General features: G+C 42.0%; 1 protein-coding gene across 1 annotated transcript in view; it reads left to right on the forward strand.

The window, feature by feature from the left end:
* Positions 1–1,493: 1,493 nt before the first annotated feature.
* LOC134337335 (potassium/sodium hyperpolarization-activated cyclic nucleotide-gated channel 1-like) overlaps positions 1,494–20,729 on the forward strand; it is a 166,026-nt gene continuing 146,790 nt past the window's right edge. Inside the window, exon 1 of the mRNA XM_063032249.1 lies at positions 1,494–2,161. Coding sequence (XP_062888319.1) covers positions 1,494–2,161 — 668 coding nt within the window. The remainder of the gene's footprint in view (positions 2,162–20,729) is intronic.

Below are 20,729 nucleotides of genomic sequence, written 5' to 3' on the forward strand. Positions count from 1 at the left end.
GAATAATATTCTTACAAGTTGACAGTTATCAAGTGGCTTGAACCAGACATAGACTAACACAATTTTGATAAAGCAATGCATTATTTACATAATTACAAAAATTAATAATCAAATAAGTTTCACAGTATCCCACAGTATAGCTTATATTTTGATTTGACTTCTATGGAAAAGTACTGCAATATTTCAAATCCTTAAAGTCCAATATGTCATATAATACTACTTTGATATTCTGGTTCAAGCTATTCATCTGGCTTCAAAACAAAATACTGAAACAAAACATATTTGTTTATTGGGTGCTCAATGGTCCATCTGGCCTTGTAGAATTTATTCAGTAAGCGGCACGAAATGAAACTAGACCGTAATAAAATGAGAAAGTAAGGCCAACAGCATTTTTTTTCTGGCAAATCGACAAATGGGATAACCGTGGTGTCTCCGATGTCTGTGAACCTGTACCAGGTACAGCGCAGTCTGCTACGTCGCCACGAAGTACTGTACAGCGTTGCCTTGGCGAGACTGGGGTGTTCATCGGCTGCTTGCTGCAATGTATACGAACTGGATTGGGCTCCATCACCCGCAGAGACATAAAGCAAGCGCTTATTTGGAAATGACTAGATGTGAATCCTTAAAGTAGATAGCTGGACCATCTCAGAAACAGGTATTTCTCGACCTGAGCGACCTAAAGAGAATCCACTGCACTCACTCAACAGTAATGCTGTTACTCTCGGTTACCGCTGCCCTCCACTGATTCCTGTTTAACTTCAGACACCGTGATTTCAATCAAGATTTTACTTAGGCGTTCTCCGCCCTTCAAATCTCAGAACGCTATCAAATCACAACTGTTACCAACAGTTACAGGCAAATGATTGAAAAAAGAACACTCCGTTACCCTGCTTCTGTTTACTATACGTGGATTAGATTTCGAAACAAACCTAACATCGCTATTCTCCGTCTAGGTTCCCCTGTAGGGCTTCTGGGCGACAGCTTGTCACGCTGTGCGCACGTCTCCTCCCGCCCAGCCTCGAGGTTCATTTCGCGCATTAACAAGCGTCTAAGGAACACCGGGTAACTGAAACCGGATTCCGCTGTGAAACGCGGCCAGTATTAAACAGGCGCTTGAGGGCGCTACATAAATACAGGCATTTTTTTTATATATATATAAAAAAAAGCCGCCCCCCCCCTCACCAGGTAATCCCAAATCGTCCTTTGCGAAGTGTTGCAGACAATTTGCGCACGAAGGCCGGCTCTCAAGATTGTGACCGCCCGGAACGAAAATGTCAACGCGCTTCCCCGTCTAACTTTAAATGGGCACCTTAAGGTGGACAGGGGCAGGGACGGGGGCGATGTAAGATGTAGCTTGGTGGGTCGGTTCACCTTCTCGAGAAGTATGGACGAGGACACCACGTCCCTGGCTTCACGCGCCACTTAAGCAAAAATGTCACGTACACCCAGCTCATAAGACGTCAAAGCATACCTCTCCAACCATATCAGCATCCATGGACAAATTGCGTCCTACTATGCGAAGAAGGCTGTACAGCCTACCTCAGCACATAGGTCCCAAATCGAGCATCATGGACGAAGAGGATGACAACGAGGAGGATACTCGCAGCAAAAGCATCAGGATGAAGGCAATGTCGTCAACTCCAGGAGGGGGAGGCAGCCGAGGACATAATAATAACGATAGTAAGCAAGGGGAGCCGAACCGGGGAGAGGCAGAGACGGTCGTGAACATGAAATGCAACACGAACGGTGATATTAGGATGACCCAAGGAAGTCAGTCCTCCATCAACAGGGCTGAACACGACAGGGGCGAGGAGAAGAAACCAGACATGGAAGGAGGAGGCTCCTTGCAGAACGAAGAGAAGAAAGAGAACAAAGTGGCTTTCTCTGCCGCTCCAAGCAGGAAATCGTCCCAGCTTCAACAGCAGGAGAGGAATTCCGTGAGCTTTCTCATGTCGGAGGGCGCCGAGCAGATCCTGGCCGAGGATGGCGAGCAGAGCGGCAGCCAGGCCAGCTTCATGCAGAGGCAGTTTGGGGCTATGCTTCAGCCGGGGGTTAACAAGTTTTCCCTGCGAATGTTTGGCAGCCAGAAGGCTGTGGAAAGGGAGCAGGAGAGAGTGAAATCGGCTGGAGCATGGATTATCCACCCTTACAGTGACTTTCGGTGAGTTCTGCAATGGGGGCTTTGCCCTTAGACACGAAACATGATGCGCACACATTGTATCTGCTTGTATATAACTGAACATAAACTACCCCTCAGGCATTAAAAACGACAGACATACACTATCAGCTTGTATATAATAGTACACAAAGTACTCCTCATACATTAAACGTGATTCATACGTATTGTATTTGCTTGTATATATTTGTATGCAAACTACTCCTCACACGTTAAACATGATGCATATAATTATGCAAAACGATTGCAAGCCCCAATATCACCAATTGTGTGTCGGCTGCCACCTGCAATATTGAAGGTCGATTGACTCTAGCCTGCTCGATTGGGATGCCTGCTAATCTTTGTAAGCACTTTTAAATTGATGACGAGTTAACAAAGATCCTTTTAGAAGTCGCAAATGCGGCAGTCCCTCCAGTTTGCGAGGCTGAACCCCCGTTCCTTTTGCTCGGCTCGGAGAGTAAGGGTGTGTTTTTCGAAGTGAATTTGGTTTCAGCTCTGTGTGAGAGACGCCGCACAACTGCAGTGGATAAGAAACTGTCCTCTGTTCTGGAGAAGTGTTATTTCTCGGCTTCCGACGAGCTAACGGCTCAGGTGGTCCTAGCGAAAAGAAGACAACTTCTCGGGAGCCACTGATTAGTGAAACAAATCACATACGAGCTTAGGGGCATTGCCGCATTTGTAACAATTTCCTTGAAGCATATTTATGCTGTTTAATAAATGCTTGCATTTTAATCTTGTGCATACCAAGCACATTGCTTAATGAAATTATTTTTCTGAAGGGATGTTTCCTTTATCACTTGGGGCAAAGTACTGTGGTACAATGTATAAAGGTGACCGGAGAATTTATTTTTGACATTGATGCATTTCCGAGGCTTCTATGTCCTTGGGCCGTGTGGCGGCTGGCGACAGCGTTATCATATCATCCCGCCCCTTGAGCAGACGAAGCACTTTATCACCAACATCTCCAGGGATGCGAGGGGATGGTGGAACGGAGTGGCGGGCACTTGATTCTTCTGGGAGGGCGGCGGGGAGTAAAATGCCTTCTGCTATCACCGCTGCAGGCAATTTCGCTTTTATTAGAACAGAACGTCCAAGAGCAAAGCATAAACACGAGAGATTCTGCAGATACTGGAAATCCAGAGCAACACACACAAGATGCTGAATGAACTCAGCGGGTCAGGCAGCATCTATGAAAATGAATAAACAGTCGACGTTTCGGGCCGAGACCCTTCTTTACTGTTTACAGTCCTGTGCACTGCAACCGGCTCCTCTCTGAATGGAAGTACCCCCTTTTTACCAGTTAAAGAACACAGCCGGAGTTACACTGTAATTAATACTGAAGGCACTTTATTTCACGTCTCTGAAATTATAACATATCTTTCTCATTGTTAAAAAACGCCTCTGTTAATTTTAACGCTTTGAGATTTTATTATTGATAGACTATGCTTAGGTAGTATTGCCCATTTCTCACAGTGTAATGATATATTTTCGTTCTCAGAGACATAAGTGAAGAATATTTGAATAAAACAGCCAACAATTATTCATATCTCATTGATACTATTCTTGGCATTGTTCAGCTCTCATTCTTATTGGATTATTTGCTTTACAGTTGCCCCTATGAAACAACGGCCGCCGTCAATCTGATGGCTGATAATGTCATACAATGTCAGCAAAAAACTGCAGTTGAACTTCCATTGCTTTGGTACTTAGCAGCAGAAGTGTTACCGGAGTGTGGTATAGACCAAATAGACTAATAACCAGTGACTTACCAAGATGCAGAATAACAGTATCCTTAACACTCAACTTACAAATATTTGGATGTTTTCTATATACAATTCTTCTTTGGATCTAGTCATACATATCAGTTAATCCATGCTGCAATTTCTGTTTACAATCGTGAGAATTATTGAGTCATCTTCCACATCTCACATCCACACTGTTTGTCCATATATTGGAACTCTGTTGTGGTAATTTTTTCCTTATTATACTTGTACTTTCCATTAATAATGCTATCATCCAATTTATCGGATGTTTCAACTAATTCCTTTCCAAAGAGTTTGTATAGAATAGATTGCACGCATACTATGCGTTCAACTAAATATATTTTTCCCTATTTTGGAAATGGGGACATAGAAAACTACAGCACAGTACAGACCCTTCAGACCACAACATTGTGCCAACCTTTAATCATACCTTAAGCTTAGTCTAACTATTGCCTCTTATATAACCCTCTTCCATTTTTCTATCATGCACGTGCCTATTAAAGAGTTTCTTAAATGGACCTAATGTATCTGCTTCTACCACCAAACCTGGTACAGCATTCCAAAAACCCACTACTCAGTGTGTAAAGAACTTACGTCTGTCATACCTTGCCTCCAATCACCTTAAATTTATGCCCCCTTTCAATTTTCCATTTCTTTGAATTATGCCTTTAGTAATTATTCGGAAGTGCCTCATTTGTTATCTGTTTTAAAGTGCTGCTTTGTACAGTCCACCATTCTCCCATTTGGATCTAATCTTTTTAAGACTTCATTGTTGACTGGGGCTTGAGAAAGCTTGGATTTATGGTCATTTTTTATGGAAAAGATCTTACGTTAGGTGGGCAGCTAATTAAAATGAAAATTAATGTGAATTTTATCTCGTTTAGAAAATGCTTGGTGCTGAGGTATGCATTCAATAGGGTCATGTTTACCCTAAGTTACACCAATTAAATATGAATTGTTTTCTGCTCTTCTATTTTGATAGCAGTGGCTGCAGGGAGTATTCTTGTATATTGTGGGTTATGCAATGTGATTTTGTGTGTATGTGTGTGAGAGAGAGAGAGAGAGACAGAGACAGAGGGAGAAAGCAAGATAGATACACCATCTGCAGCACTTAATGCAGCTAAATGCATGTTTCAACTCCAGCGAAGTCCCAATGGAATTGTTGCCACCGTGTTTGACAATGACATATTGCAATTTGCAGCTCTGGGAATATTTTACCAAAGGCACCAAAAAATAATATCTACTGAGCGTATGTGCACAAGATGCGTAATAAATAGCAGCATGGCAACCTATAGAGTAGAGTTTGTTGTGGTATTGTTTTTCACGTATTTACATTAAGTTTGCCTATTAAGCATTTCAGAAACAAAACTGAAAATAAATCTATTATACTGGATGTTCCAGACCACATGATATCTAAAGGATTCCCTAAATAAGAACAAAAACAACTGTGACATTAATATATCAATCACTGATTTTATGCTCATTTGCTCTATAGAAATGTGGCAGTGGAGGCCTAGTGTGATTAAATTATGCACAGGATAAGTTGAGTTACCAAGATAGCTCAAGTATAAAACAACATTCATGCAGAAGCAGAGATGAACATGATAAAGGCTTTCATCTTAATGCCAAGAATTTATATATTTTATTTTTTTAAATTAACCTCACTGTAATCCCAAGTTAAGAGAGTTTCTCAGGAGTTTCAACAAATCTACTCTTACATATTTTAGTAATATTAGCAGTTATCTCCAGTTAGGAACATTGACAATTTTATGCTGGAATATTTGGTTGAAATAATTAAGACCATAAGATATAGGAGCAGAATTAGGCCATTTACCCCATCAGCCCCAATCTCCTGCCAACTCCCTGTATCCCTTCATGTCCTGACCAATCAAGAATATATCAAACGCTGGCTTAAACATACATAAAGACTTGGCCTCCACAGCTGCTTGGGGTAAAGAATTCCACAGATTCACTGCTCACTGGCTAAGGAGTTTCCTCCTCTTCTCCGTTCTAAAAGGACAGTCCTCTATTCTGAGCCTGTGTCCTCTGGTCTGAGACTCTCCCGCCATAGGAAACATCCTCTTCACGTCCACTCTGTCAAGGCCTTTCATCATTGGATAGGTGTCAATGAAGCCACCCCTCATTCTTCTGAATTCTAGTGAATAAAGGCACAGAGCCATTAAAGGGTCTTCATATGACAAGACATTCATTCCTGGAATCATTTTGAACCCTCTCCAGTTTCAGCACGTTCTTTAGAAATTAAGGGGCACAAAACTGCTCACAATACTCAAAGTGAGGCCTCGCCAGTGCTTTATGAAGTCTCAACACTACATCCTTTGTTTTATATTCTAGTCCTCTCGAAATGAATGCTAACATCACATTTGCCTTCCTCACCACAGACTCAACCTGCAAATTAACCTTTAGGGAATCCTGCGCTAGGATTCCCAAGTCCCTTTGCACCTCAATTTTTTTGTATTTTCTCTCCATTTAGGAAAAAAGTAAACCCTTTCATTTCTTCTACCAAAGTGCATGACCATACACTTCCTAACACTGTATTCGATCTGCCATTTCTTTGCCCATTCTCCTAATCAGTTTGAGTCCTTCTGCAGCCTCTGTAGTTCCTCAAAACTATCTGTCCTTCCACCTGTCTTCATATTGTCTGCAAACTTTGCAACAAAGTAATCAATTCCATCATCCAAATCATTGACATGTAATGAAACAGTCCCAACACAGATCACTGTGGAATACCACTAGTCACTGGCAGCCAGCCAGAAAAGGCTCCCTTCATTCCCACTTTTTGCCTCCTGCCAATCAGCTACTGCTTTATCCATGCTCGAATTTGCCCTGTAATACCATGGGCTCATAGCTTGTTAAGCCGCCTCATATGTGGTACCTTGTCAAAGGCCTTCTGAAAACTCAAGTACACAACATTAAGTGATTCTCCTTTGTCTCTGCTTGTTGTTTTTTCAAAGAACTCCAACAGATTTGTCAGGAAAAATTTTCCCCTGAGGAATGGTAAATTGAATTCCCCAGAATGTGGTAAATTGGATCATAATGTGGTAAATTGGATCAGCAAATTTGCTGATGATACAAAGATTGGAGGTGTAGTAGACAGTGAGGAAGGTTTTCAGAGCCTGTAGAGGGACTTGGACCAGCTGGAAAAATGGGCTGAAAAATGGCAGATGGAGTTTAATACAGACAGGTGTGAGGTATTGCATGTTGGAAGGACAACCCAAGATAGAACATACAGGGTTAATGGTAAGGCACTGAGGCGTGCAGTGGAATAGAGGGATCTGGGAATACAGATACAAAATTCCCTAAAAGTGGCGTCACAGGTAGATAGGGTCGTAAAGAGAGCTTTTGGTACATTGGCCTTTATTAATCAAAGTATTGAGTATAAGAGCTGGAATGTTATGATGAGGTTGTATAAGGCATTGGTGAGGCCGAATCTGGAGTATTGTGTTCAGTTTTGGTCACCAAATTACAGGAAGGATATAAATAAGGTTGAAAGAGTGCAGAGAAGGTTTACAAGGATGTTGCCGGGACTTGAGAAACTCAGTTACAGAGAAAGGTTGAATAGGTTAGGACTTTATTCCCTGGAGCGTAGAAGAATGAGGGGAGATTTGATAGAGGTATATAAGATTATGATGGGTATTGATGGAGTGAATGCAAGCAGGCTTTTTCCACTGAGGCAAGGGGAGAAAAAAACCAGAGGACATGAGTTAAGGGTGAGGGGGGAAAAGTTTAAAGGGATCATTAGGGGGGGCTTCTTCACACAGAGAGTGGTGGGAGTATGGAATGAGCTGCCAGACGAGGTGGTAAATGCGGGTTTTTTTTAACATTTAAGAATAAATTGGACAGATACGTGGATGGGAGGTGTATGGAGGGATATGGTCCATGTGCAGGTCAGTGGGACTAGGCAGAAAATGGTTCGGCACAGCCAAGAAGGGCCAAAAGGCCTGTTTCTGTGCTGTAGTTTCTATGGTTCTATGAAACCTTGCTGACAATGGCCTGTTTTATCATGTGCCTCTAAGCACCCTGAGACCTCATCCATAATAATCAACTCCAACATCTTCCCAACCACTGAGGTCCACTAACTGACCAATAGTTTCCTTTCTTCTGCCTTTCTCCCTTCATGAAGAGTGGAGTGATATTTGCGATTTTCCAGTCTTCCGGAACCATTCGAGAATCAAGTGTTCTGGAAAGATCATTACTAATGCTTCCACGATCTCTTCAGCCACCTCGTTCAGAACCCTGGGGTGTGCACCATCTGTCTAGGTGACCTATCTATCTTCAGACCTTACAGTTTCCCAAGGATCTCCTGTCTAGTTATGGTAACTTCACACACTTCATGCCCCCTGGCACCTGGAACTTCCATCATATTCCTATGTCTTCCACAGTGAAGACTGATGCAAAGAATGAAATATAACTTTCTTCCTTTCTTCCATTCCAGGTTAAAGCAAAATGTATGTTCACCAGCTTAGCATTCAACAACTGACTGCTCAGCAATTTATTATTTCTTATCTGCTCCACCAGCTAGATAGGTTCATGTATTTTATTACTAATTAATTGTATTTTAATTTCTTTTAAGAGCTAAGCAATGAAAGTCTTTAACTTGATTTTAAAGAAATATTAATTATTACTGCAATACACTTTTTGAATTAAAATATTTTACTGGAGACTAAACTTGCATTCAGTGGCATCTATATTTTTTCTCTCATACACACACTCACATTACATAGCTCTTAATGCTTATAATATTTAGTGTTAGGATATTGATGAACAATATAGTAATAGTTCCCAATTGAAAGTCCTACACTGGTCATGTCATTTTAGCAATAGAACATAGAACAGTCCACCATAGTATGGGTTCTTCAGCCCACCGTGTTGTATCAACCTAAATAAATCTACTCCATGCTCAACCTAACCCTTCCCTCCCACACAGCCTTTAAAACCTCCATTTTTCTTACATCCACGTGTCCATCTAAGAGTCTTTTAAATGTACCTATTGTATCAGCCTCTACCACAGGGGTTCCCAGCATGGGGTCCACAGACTCTTGCATATTGGTCCATCGTGTAAAAGGTTAGGAACCCCTGCTCTACCACCAACCCTGGCAGTGTACCCACTGGCCTCTGCTGAAAAACTTACCAATCACATCCCCCTAAACTTTCCTCTCCTCACCTTAAATACATGTCTGTGGAAATCTAATTCACACAATAACACTGAGGTAGAATGTTAATTTTCTCCAGAGGCTGAATATCCATTCTCGGAGATTACAAGCATTATGCCGTTGCAATCCAGTTGCTCGATTTAAGTACACAGGTAACCTGATTGGCGAGTCCAAGCACATAGCCACCTCGAGTTTAAGATGAGTGATTACATGGATAAAGGCCTAGCAAGTGTGAGATGCAGGAAAGCACTCGCCAAATCAGTCCCTCCTTTCAGTAATATATGTTTTATTTGCACTGTCAAGAATTTTATTTAGGAAACTACCCGTATTCATTTAGAAGACAAATATATAAGGTATTCAATACTTGGAAGTGGACAAGGGAATATTTCTAAATTAACTTCTTTCTTCATGCCTATACAAGAGTGTGTGGGATTATATGCAGACCTGCTAATTTGTATCTCACGCAGCGGATGAAATTCTTCAATGAGAATGCTTCTCAACATAATCATAATGTTATTTCCTAATCTGAGACTAAATCTAGACAGAGATTTCTGATCTAGACAGAGACTGCTGATCTAGACAGAGATTGCTGCCATAAACGCAAGTGATGTAATGGATAGTAAATAAATAAGAGACAGAATTACATATTATATGTGTGACCCTCCATTGGTTGGGATCGAGAATGTTGTGTGTCTGCTGTCTATACGACATGCAAGCCAGTATGCAAACTTGGGCCATACGATATTTGTCTTCTAAACGAATATCGGTGGTTTCCTAAATAAAATTCTTGAAAAAGTGCAAATAAAACTTATATTACTGAAAGGAGGGACTGATTTGGCGAGTGCTTTCCTGAATCTCACACTTGCTGGGCCTTTATCCATGTAATTACTCATCTTAAACTCTAGTTGGCTATGTGGTTGGACTTGCTGGTCAGATTACCTGTGTACTTAAATTGACCAACTGGCATTGGTTTTAAGGTATCTTTGCCCCCTTCCGGTAGAAATGGTTCTGATGGGCTTAGTAGCTAAACCACACGTGAAGACCAGGAGTTGGACTTGGTTGTCAGAGGCTATAGACAATAGACAATGGACAATAGGTGCAGGAGTAGGCCATTCAGCCCTTCGAGCCAGCACCGCCATTCACTGTGATCATGGCTGATCATCCACTATTAGTATCCAGTTCCTGCCTTATCCCCATTACCTTTGATTCCGCTATCTTTAAGAGCTCTATCCATCTCTTCCTTGAAAGCATCCAGAGACTTGGCCTCCACAGCCTTCTGGGGCAGAGCATTCCATATATCCACCACTCTCTGGGTGAAAAAGTTTTCCCTCAACTCCATTCTAAATGGCCTACCCCTTATTCTTAAACTGTGGGCCTCTGGTTCTGGACTCACCCATCAGCGGGAACATGTTTCCAGCCTCCAGCGTGTCCAATCCCTTAATAATCTTATATGCTTCAATAAGATCCCCTCTCAGCCTTCTAAATTCCAGAGTATACAAGCCCAGTCGCTGTTTGAGCACACTCCATGGGCAACATTTCATAGATAGTGGGAGCATATCCCCACTACCACCCCCAGCTATGTCAATTTTAAGGAACCACATGGTGTATAGTGCCAATTTAATCCAGGAATATTATGAGTAATCTAGCAAGGCCTCGTTTCTTCATGTGAGCTATCATGAGCAAATACGAATATTTTAATGGTTAGTTAACATTGCTTGTCTTGTGGATAGAAACAAGTACTCTCAAAGGTTAATGCAAGCAAAGTCATTATGGATATTTTCCAAAGTTAGCACAAACTTGCAGAACCTGTGAGCAAAATGTGACATGTATATGGATAAAACATGAGTAGCAGTACAGTTATACAACAAAAGTTTCAGTTACATTTTCTGGCGGTGAAGTCTGGAAATTGGTACTTTATCTAACCAGCTGGGTTTGAATCCATTTCTAATTGACAGAACGAGCAATGCATCTGTCAGGGCCCACATGCAATAATGCTTTTAGCTGATATGTAACCATAACACAAAAATGTTAATTCTACAGGAAATCAATGTAATTCAAAAGGCAAGAAGGTTTAAAAAAATTGTAAAGTACTACATTTCACAGAACTAACCTTCTTCACCTTGATGAACCAGATGTTCACAAAATAAGAATTAAATTCTTCCTTCCTACCTCTCACACTCTCTGCTGGTAGGGATAAAACTTGCCAGTCACACAGATTTTTAAAATATTTTGCTTTGTTTATAATTGTAACAATCACTCCCGTAGGAGCAAATACTGTGTTTCCCACAGTGAGATAAGAAACTAGAGAAAAATGTAATGTATTTATTTTCTCTCCAAAGTTGTGTCTTATGGTGCATCATAGTGGAATTTTGGTGGTGTGAGTTCTGTTAAATCATGACAGTGAGGCATCGAGAATGAGATGCAGGCTTGCCCACAGTATTCTCTTCAATTCCTTCACAGTCTCATGATAGTGATTGTCCAGGGAATAGCCTCACCCGCCTAGGGAGTTTGGGATTTCCCAGTAGCTCTCTTGGCGATGTACCATTCAAGAGCACAACCTGTGAGCCTGCTCCACAAAGGAGCTGTTTGTAGTGCTGAAACCTATCCACATACCAAAAGACATACTCCCAATCCATCCCATCTCCCTCTCGTCTGCCTCTCACTCCACATACTTTCCTTCCCAACAGAATTTCCACAACTTTTTAAATGTCAGTGCAAATCTTGTTTATTTAGTTAATAGATTTTGCAGCTAATGTTAGTAACATTGAACAAATCTATTGACAAGTCAACATTTTAAATGATTTTTTTATTGGGTTCTCATTACTTGTTGTGGCTTTTCTCAGTGCCTGCGAACTTAAACAGTGCAATAATTGCAGAAAGTAGATGACCAGGGCTTTGCGAAAGACTTTCTTTTGTATAAAATAAGAAGCCAGTGTGGCCTACACATAGTAACAAAACAATCTAGAAATCTGTAAATTTTGAATGTTTGGTTTTCATAAAGATGAGTACCACACTCTGAGTTTTTGTAAATGCACCCCTCACAAAGCCAGCTCTCTGTTGTCCAATGGTAACTACTCTTAATTTCTCTCATTGTAAATTGATATTGTTCTTTTCAGATCTATTTTTGAGGTACTAAATATTTGCTTGGATTTTACCCAAGTATTTTTGGTCCAGCTGGACCACAAGGAGAAGCTGAAAAATTGTGCACTGAGTATTTTTTTTGTGGGAGACCAGCTATGATTATATCCAGGATGAATATATCCAAGGGAAAGAATCAGGTTCAGTGAGAAACAAAGAAATGCCTTAGATGCTATTTCAGAGAATGTTTTCAATGAGCAACGAATTAATTTTTGGATGCTTAGCCAAAGATTCATAGAGTTATACATTCACAGAAACAGGAACTTCAGCCTAACATGTCCAAAGTGATTAAGATGTCCATCTGAGCTAGTCCCATTTGCCTGCCTTTGGACTATATCCCTCTAAACCTCTTCTATCCATGTACCTGTCCAAATTCAATTATTGCAATTGTACCTGCATCTACAGCTTCCTCCAGCAGCTTGTTCCATACATGTACCCACCACCAGCTTTATGAAAACCTTTCCCATTAAATATCTTCACTCTTAAATCTCATTAAATCTTTAACCACTGGTATTAGATGCCCCTCTATTCTGGTGGAATGGGAAGAACTTCCCTTATATCAGAATCAGAATCAGGTTTAACATCACTGGCATGTATCATGAAAATGCCCATTCAGAAATCAGATGGCAGATGGGAGGAAGCTGTTCTTGAATCATTGAGTGTGTCCTTTCAGGCTTCCGTACCTCCTTTCTGATGGTAGCAATGAGAACAAGACATGTCCTGGGTGATGGGTCTCCTTAATGATGGATGCCACCTTTTTGGCACATCGCTCCTTGAAGATGTCCTGCATACAATGGAGGCTAGAGCTCACGATGGAGCTAATTAAGTTTTCTACTCTCTGCAACTTTTTTCAACCCTGTGCAGCCAGTTAGAATGCTCTCCACAGTACACCTGTAGAACTTTGCAAATGTCTTTGTCCTATTGAATCATAGCTGCTGTCGTGCCTTCTTTGTAGCTATATAGATATGTTGGGGCTGGAGTACATCCTCAGCGATATTGACACCCAGGAACAAATTTTGATTAATCTAATTTTGGCTAAAATTCAAAGATAAACATGATTGCCTGCCATCATCAGGCATGGCTTCAAAACATTTGATGGGTTGGGTGACCTGCATATTTGACTCTTAAGCTCCCTTTAAATTTGTCAAATATGGAGGTTCCAATATGTAACCTTGGTTGGGGAACTGCAAAAGAACAAGATCTGAAAAACTGTAAAACTCATTAACCTGGATGAAGGTACAATGGCTCACAATGCAACTATTGATACATTGGATCTTAGGCTCAGCAATCGATGAAGAGTTGCTGCTTCAGTGCTGATTGGATGTTTCCATCAAATATTACCAGTAATTCCATGAGATACTAAAACAGATGAACAGAAAAATGATATCAAAGCACATATATTTGGGAAAAAAGTTAAACGCTTACAACTATGTGAGTGCCTTTGGCATGTGATCTATTTGCAATGCAGTTTGCTTCAAATTTCCTCAGATCAGGAAATGGGGGAAGTAAGCATCAGGAATGACCTTGTTGAAACACTTGGGCTAAATTGTTACATCACTTCATGATCTGATGCAAGCTGCTTTCCCAAATGTCACTCAAAACTCTTTGAATTATCAGTAGTTGAATGAAGAGCAATTTTTGCACCAAAACATAATGCAGCGAGGACCTTCTTTCAAAGCTTCGTGGACAACATTTAGAATAAAAAATCCACTGACGGCGACAGACAGTGATAAACATTTTCCTGTTTAATTTTCAACTCCCTGTCACAATGGTGGGGGCATTTGGAGCAAGGGTGGACCCAAATGCAAGACTCATCCTGTGAGGTTAGTTAGATTTAGTTTATTGTTCGATACCAGGAGAGCAAAACAGGAGCAGGAGTAGCAAACTGGACAGGCACTCAGGACTACGACTAGACTGGGACTAAGGATCTGGGCTTGTACTCGGAATCGGCTCCCAGAACTAGAGGAGACATGAGGAGGATAGGGTATGGACTCCGAGCCAGAGACTGGGTGAGGACCCAGTACCTGGGTCTTGCCTCTGGCTTGGACCCCAGAACCAGGCATGGACATGACATGGGCTAGGGAGAGGAGGAACATGGAAAACAGAGCCTCGGTCTCAGGAGAGCAGGTACACCGAACCATGGACACATACACAGAACACAGAGTCGGGACCCCTCCTTGGGTACAGGATATAGGGCCGGGACCCCTCCTTGGGTACAGGACATAGGGCCGGGACTCATGACCCCCCCGCGGGGCAACGGCAAGACGGCCTGACCTACCCCACGGAGGCGAGGACAAGACACGACGAGATATGACCCCCCACAGGGCAATGGCAAGACGGCTTGACTTACCCCACGGAGGCGAGGACAGGACAGGACAAGACAAGACCAACACGAATGAACACCAGACAGTACCTATCTAGCTCCGGTGATGGAACTAGACCGAAGTGCAGGCGGGGGCTGCAGACGAGAGCTAGAGGCGAGAGGGGCAGAGAAGGGATTCAGACAAGGGGGTAGGACAGGAATCACAGACCGCCAGGGCCAGGACTTAACTTGGAGCCTCTGGGTAGTGGCGAGCTCTCAACTCGGCTCGGGAACAGTATACAGCGGTTCTTGATTCCCTCCGGCGGGTTAACTGACGGACCCACCTCGGTGAGGAAATGAGGAAAGGCGAGGAACTGGCACACGCTTTGGTAGAGACTAGGCTTGCTCTGGCCAGATGACTGACTGACTTCCCCCCCCCCCCCCATCTTTGACCATCTTAGTATCCTATTCCTGTTTATTCATCATAATCTATAAAAAACCCCTGTACCCCTTAAAAACACTAAAAATACCCAGACTTGTGCTCTCTCACCCATGCCCAGCAACCCTTTTAATGTGAATTCCTGCATCCCCAACTCCCTTAGTTTAATTCTCATCATCTCTCTGTATCCCATACTTCCTGCAACTCAGAACTACATGTTCTACTGACTCCTCTTCCTGACATTCCTCACACAATCCTGTCTGGTGTTCCCCTATCATTTTCAATGTTTTGTTTAATGCACAGTGTCCCAGCCTTAACCTAGTCCACACAGTCTCCTCTCTTCTGTTTCCATTACTTACCCTAGTAACTGCAACACTCTTTTGTATTTGATATAGATGCCTCCCTGTCCCCTCCCTGTCCCATCTTTCTTGCCACATTCGGTTGACTTTCTCCCAGATTACACACTTAACCTCTGCTTTACTGATACTAATGTGCATTTCCACATTTTCTTTCTTTAACGCCCTCTTTGCCAACTCATCCACCCTCTCATTCCCCTTCACCCCTACATGTGCTGGAACCCATAGAAATTTTACCTGACCTCCCTGATTTGCAATTCTTGTAACTAACTGAAGGACTTCATAAAGTACATCTTGCCGACTGTTTGTGTGAAAAGACCTTAAACTTGCTAGAACTGAGGATGAATCTGAACATATCAATGCTTTGGCTTGTCTGGCTTTCTGCACCCATTGCAACGCAACCAACACTGCCAGCATCTCCACTGTAAACACCCCTAACTTATTAGATGTTCTTCTGCTGATTCCAATTTCTTTTGCTGGTATTACCACCCCAAACCCTGTCACTCCTGTTTCAGGTTCCTTCGCACCATCTGTATAAATGTGAGTATAATCACTATACTTTTCCATCACATGACAGTTAAATGCATTTACCAAATCTGTTTTATATCTTTCTTTCCTTTTTACCTCTAACAAATGCCAGTCTATGTCAGGCCATACAAGCTTCCATGGAGCTACAACCGGATAAACTACTGAAGGACTTATCCTCAGATCAAACACTCCACATTCTTTCGTGATATCATTCCCTACCCGACTAAAGGTATCCCTCTGAAACCTCCCATTTTCCCAGCACTCCTGCAACACTCCTTTAGTAGGGTGAGAATCATTGTGCCCCTGCAAGTTAGCCCAGTAGTTTGCCATCAGTTGCATCCTTCTTAGTTCCAAAGGCATTATTCCCATTTCTACCTGTAGGGCTGACACTGGTGACGTTTTAAAAGCCCCACTGCACACTCTCAAGGCCTGAGCCTGAATCACATCCAGTTTCCTTATAAGAGACCTAGCTGCTGATCCATATACTATATTTCCATAATCCAATACAGATCTTACTAAAGCCACATACATTCTCTTCAAAGCTGAACAACTTGCTCCCCATTCCCTACCAGTCAAACATCTCATCACATTTATTACTTTTTTACATTTCTCCTCAACTTTCCTGATATGGTCTGCCCATGTTAATCGTTAATCAAATATAACTCCCAGAAATTTAACTGATGCAACCCTTTCTAATTCAACCCCATACATCCTTAACTTCTTCCCTACCTCAACCCTTTTCCTGGTAAAAAAACAGTTTGAGTTTTATCTACTGAAAATCTACATCCCCAATCATAACCCCACTCCATCACTTCATCAATTGCTTCTTGTAGTTTCCTGATTATATAGTCCATGTTCCTGCCTCTTTTCCACAAGGCCCCATCATCCGCAAACAGTGACCTACCTATATCCACTGGTACCTTTGTGAAGACATCATTGATCATAATCATGAAAAGTAATGGGCTAATCACACTACCTTGAGGTGTGCCATTTTCCACTATGTACTGTTTTGATAATTCTGATCCAATCCGAACTTGAATTTTTCTACCAAACAAAAAATCTTTAATCCAACTAAAAACTCTCCCACCAACCCCCATCTTGTGCAGTTTAATTAATAATCCTTCCTTCCACATCATATCATAGGCTTTTTCAATGTCAAAGAACACTGCCACTACTAACTCTCTATTTGCCTGGGCCTTCCTTATTTCAGTCTCTAACATAATCACTGAGTCCATGGAATTCCTTCCCTTTCTAAAACCACTCTGATAACTTGCCAGCATTCCCCTTTTCTCAAGCTCATATGATAACCTTTCTGTTATCATCCTTTCCATTATCTTACATATACTTGATGTTAATGCAATTGGTCTGTAGCTAGTGGGTTTTGACAGATCCTTGCCAGGCTTCCGTATTGGAATTACTACTGCTTCTTTCCATGCACTTGGTAATCTTTCCTCCTCCCACACTCTGTTATAAAAATGCAGCAACTTCAAGAGCGCTCCTTCTCCTAGATTTTTTAGCATCACAGAGCACATCAGATCTTTCCCTGGGGAGGTTGGTCTCGATCTCTTTATTGCTCTCACCATTTCTGCTAATGTAAATGGATCATCAATTATATCATCTGTTCCTTCCCTCCTGCTTAACACACCTGGGTGTTGGCTCATTATTCTTTCCCTCCTCCTTCTCCCTTCTTCAGACAAATTTTCTGAACTGTGTATCAGTACAAATGACTTGGCCATGACCTCAGCCTTATCCCTACTGGAGACTGTAGTTTCCTCCTCAGATATCATTACTGGATATTCCCATTCCCTTCTATCTCCTCCCATCCTCTTAATCATTCCCCATATCTTTCCCACAGGTGTCGTTCTTCCTACCTTGTCGCAAAAACTCCTCCAACTTGCCCTTTTAGCTTGACGTATAGTTCTTCTCACCACTGCCTGTGCTTTCTTATATTGAACCAAATGCTGCATATTATGGGTTCTTTTAACTAGCCTGAATGCTCTATTTCTGTTTTTTTTACAGCCTGACAACATTCCTCTGTCCACCATGGTACCAGTTTTCTATTCATCCTATTTTTACTCCTAGGTATAGACCCTTCTGCTGCCATGATAATTGCTGAAGTCACCTGACTGTTTAATTCATCTACATTTCCAGAAATATCAATCTTTGTCAACCCTTCTTCACTCAACTTCTGGAACTTGCCCCAATCAGCTTTTTCAAACACCCACTTTGGGGGTTCCGCCACCTGGTCTTACTTCAACTCTTTCACCCACTGAACACAAAACTGGGTAGTGATCACTGCCTACTGTTGAAGCAGTCCAAACTCCCCAGTTACTAATGCCAGCCAAGGTATTAGACACTAACGTAATATCTAACACTGACTCAGTTCCTGTTGTTATATCTATCCTTGTGCCGCTACCATCATTCATACACACCAAATCCCTTTCTTCCATCAAATCTTCAATTACCTTTCCATTTGGATCTGTAATCTGATCCCCCCATATTGTAAACAACAGGAATTCTGCAGATGCTGGAAATTCAAGCAACATACATCAAAGTTGCTGGTGAACGCAGCAGGCCAAGCAGCATCTATAGGAAGAGGCGCAGTCAACGTTTCAGGCCGAGACCCTTCGTCAGTCCTGACGAAGGGTCTCGGCCTGAAACGTCGACTGCGCCTCTTCCTATAGATGCTGCTTGGCCTGCTGCGTTCACCAGCAACTTTGATGTATGTTGCCCCCATATTGTGCTATGAGCATTGAAATCTGCACACCACACTACTTTATGTCTATTTTGTCCTTGTATCTTTAATAGGCTGTCCAAATCCAACCGTTTACATGGATTGTAGTAGTTAATTATAACCACTCCCTCCCCTCTCTTCCACACTTCCACCACTATGTATTCCTGATCATCTCCTTTCTCCAGTACCCTATATGGTATACCTTGCTTGATTAACATAGCACAACCCCCTCCTCTCCCTAGATCTCTATCTTTCCTTATCATTGTATACCCATATACCACAAAGTCTAAAGTTGGTTTCAGCCAAGTTTCCTGAATACACACTACATCCGGTTTTACAACCATTTCTTTAAAGTGCTTGAATTCCTGGCTATTGGCCAGTAAGCTCCTTGCATTCCATTGTAAAAGAATCACCATAATTAGTATTAACCAACACATGACACTTCCTGGCTTGACTGATTACTGAGGTTCTCCCTCACTTCCTCCCATGTCAGTCCTACTAACCCTAAATGGTTTACTGCTGCTTTTACCACCAGCTGAATTTTGTCACTTTTTGACTTTACCTCAGCAGTACTATTAATCACTCCTGCAATGAATGTTACTAGAGCCTTTTTGTTTACATAAATCCTGTCATTTGTTCTTTGTTGCATCTCTCGTATCCCTATTGCTCCCTGTTCATTAGGAGCATTATTCTGTTCTCTTGACATTCTTACAGCTTCTGCATAATGGATCTTTCTTTTCACTCTTATTTCTTGAATTTTAGTCTCCCATCTCACAACCTCACACCCACTATATGCAACATTATGAGCTCCTCCACAATTGCAGCATTTTGGTTGAACTCCTGTTCCACACTTTCCATATTCATGATCACCCCCACATCTAGCACATCTCCTTTGCCTTTTACTGTTTTTAGCCATGTGTCCAAACCTTTGACAATTATAGCACCTCAATGGCTTTGGCACATACACCCTTACTGGGTAACTCATGAAACCCAGGAACACCTTCCTTGGCACTCTTTCTTCTTCAAATTCAATCAATACTGATTCACTTTCCTTTTTCACTCCCTCCTTTGTTGTTTTCAGTCTTTGAACATTCATTACTTTCCCTCCTTTGATATTCCTCTATCTCCTCCATATTTATACTCATTGGTATCCCCGTGATCACTCCTTTACAACCACTGTTTTGTGCTCCCACCCTCCCAGTGTATTCCACCTTGCATTTTCCTATCTCTTTTAGCTTGAGTGCTTTCTCAAGTTGTTCCTCATTCACACATCTTACCAATAAGTTGCCATCGTTAAGGACTTTTGCAAATACTATTTCCCCTATCTTATTTGTCAGAGTTGTTGTTAGCACAAACGGGTTAATTTTCTTCATATGTCCCTGAGCCTTCTCATTAAACCTAATTATGACAACACCTCCTCTCTGAGCTTGTTCATCTTCCTCACTTTCAGAGCTTTCTCCACTATCATTTCTTATTCTTTTATTCCCTTTGTCTTGGTTTTTATTCATCCGACCCCTCACTACCTCCTCATTCCCTTTATTTCTCCCTTCACAATAATCCACCTCTCCCCAGCTGCCTACCTCTGGTCCCAAGTCTCTATCCCTCTCCTTCTCCACTTTCTTTCCCTCAACCCCACCTCTTATCTTGTCCGCCATTACCGGACCCACACGACCACCTCCCAGCAATTTCCGTTCCTTCCCCACTCTCTTTCCCTCAACAGGTTCCAAAACACACTCACGCATCAAGCAAAACACAGCCAGCTTCCAGCAGCAGCCCACACTCCGGCCCTCACGCCAAACGGCTGAAAGCTGGAGACTATTACCTACCGGTTCAGCCGAGCGTTAATTGCCTCTAACCACCAAAGTCGAGGGACACGGGAAACAGGGAATCAACGGTCCGGATCGTAACATAAACAAGGTAAATTTAAAGGGACCCCGATCCGGACCGTGACACTCCCGGACACCACCTGGTATACCATCACATTATTTTGAACTAAAAGGAGCACCGATCATGTTATTCAGGTATTTAGATTCACATTAGCACAAGACAATGAGTTCAGACATTACTGCCACATACAATTGAGGCTGTAATAATAACTGATAATGCTGTCATGAAAGGTATC

Source organism: Mobula hypostoma, chromosome 24, assembly GCF_963921235.1.
Source record: "Mobula hypostoma chromosome 24, sMobHyp1.1, whole genome shotgun sequence".
NCBI lineage: Eukaryota > Metazoa > Chordata > Chondrichthyes > Myliobatiformes > Myliobatidae > Mobula > Mobula hypostoma.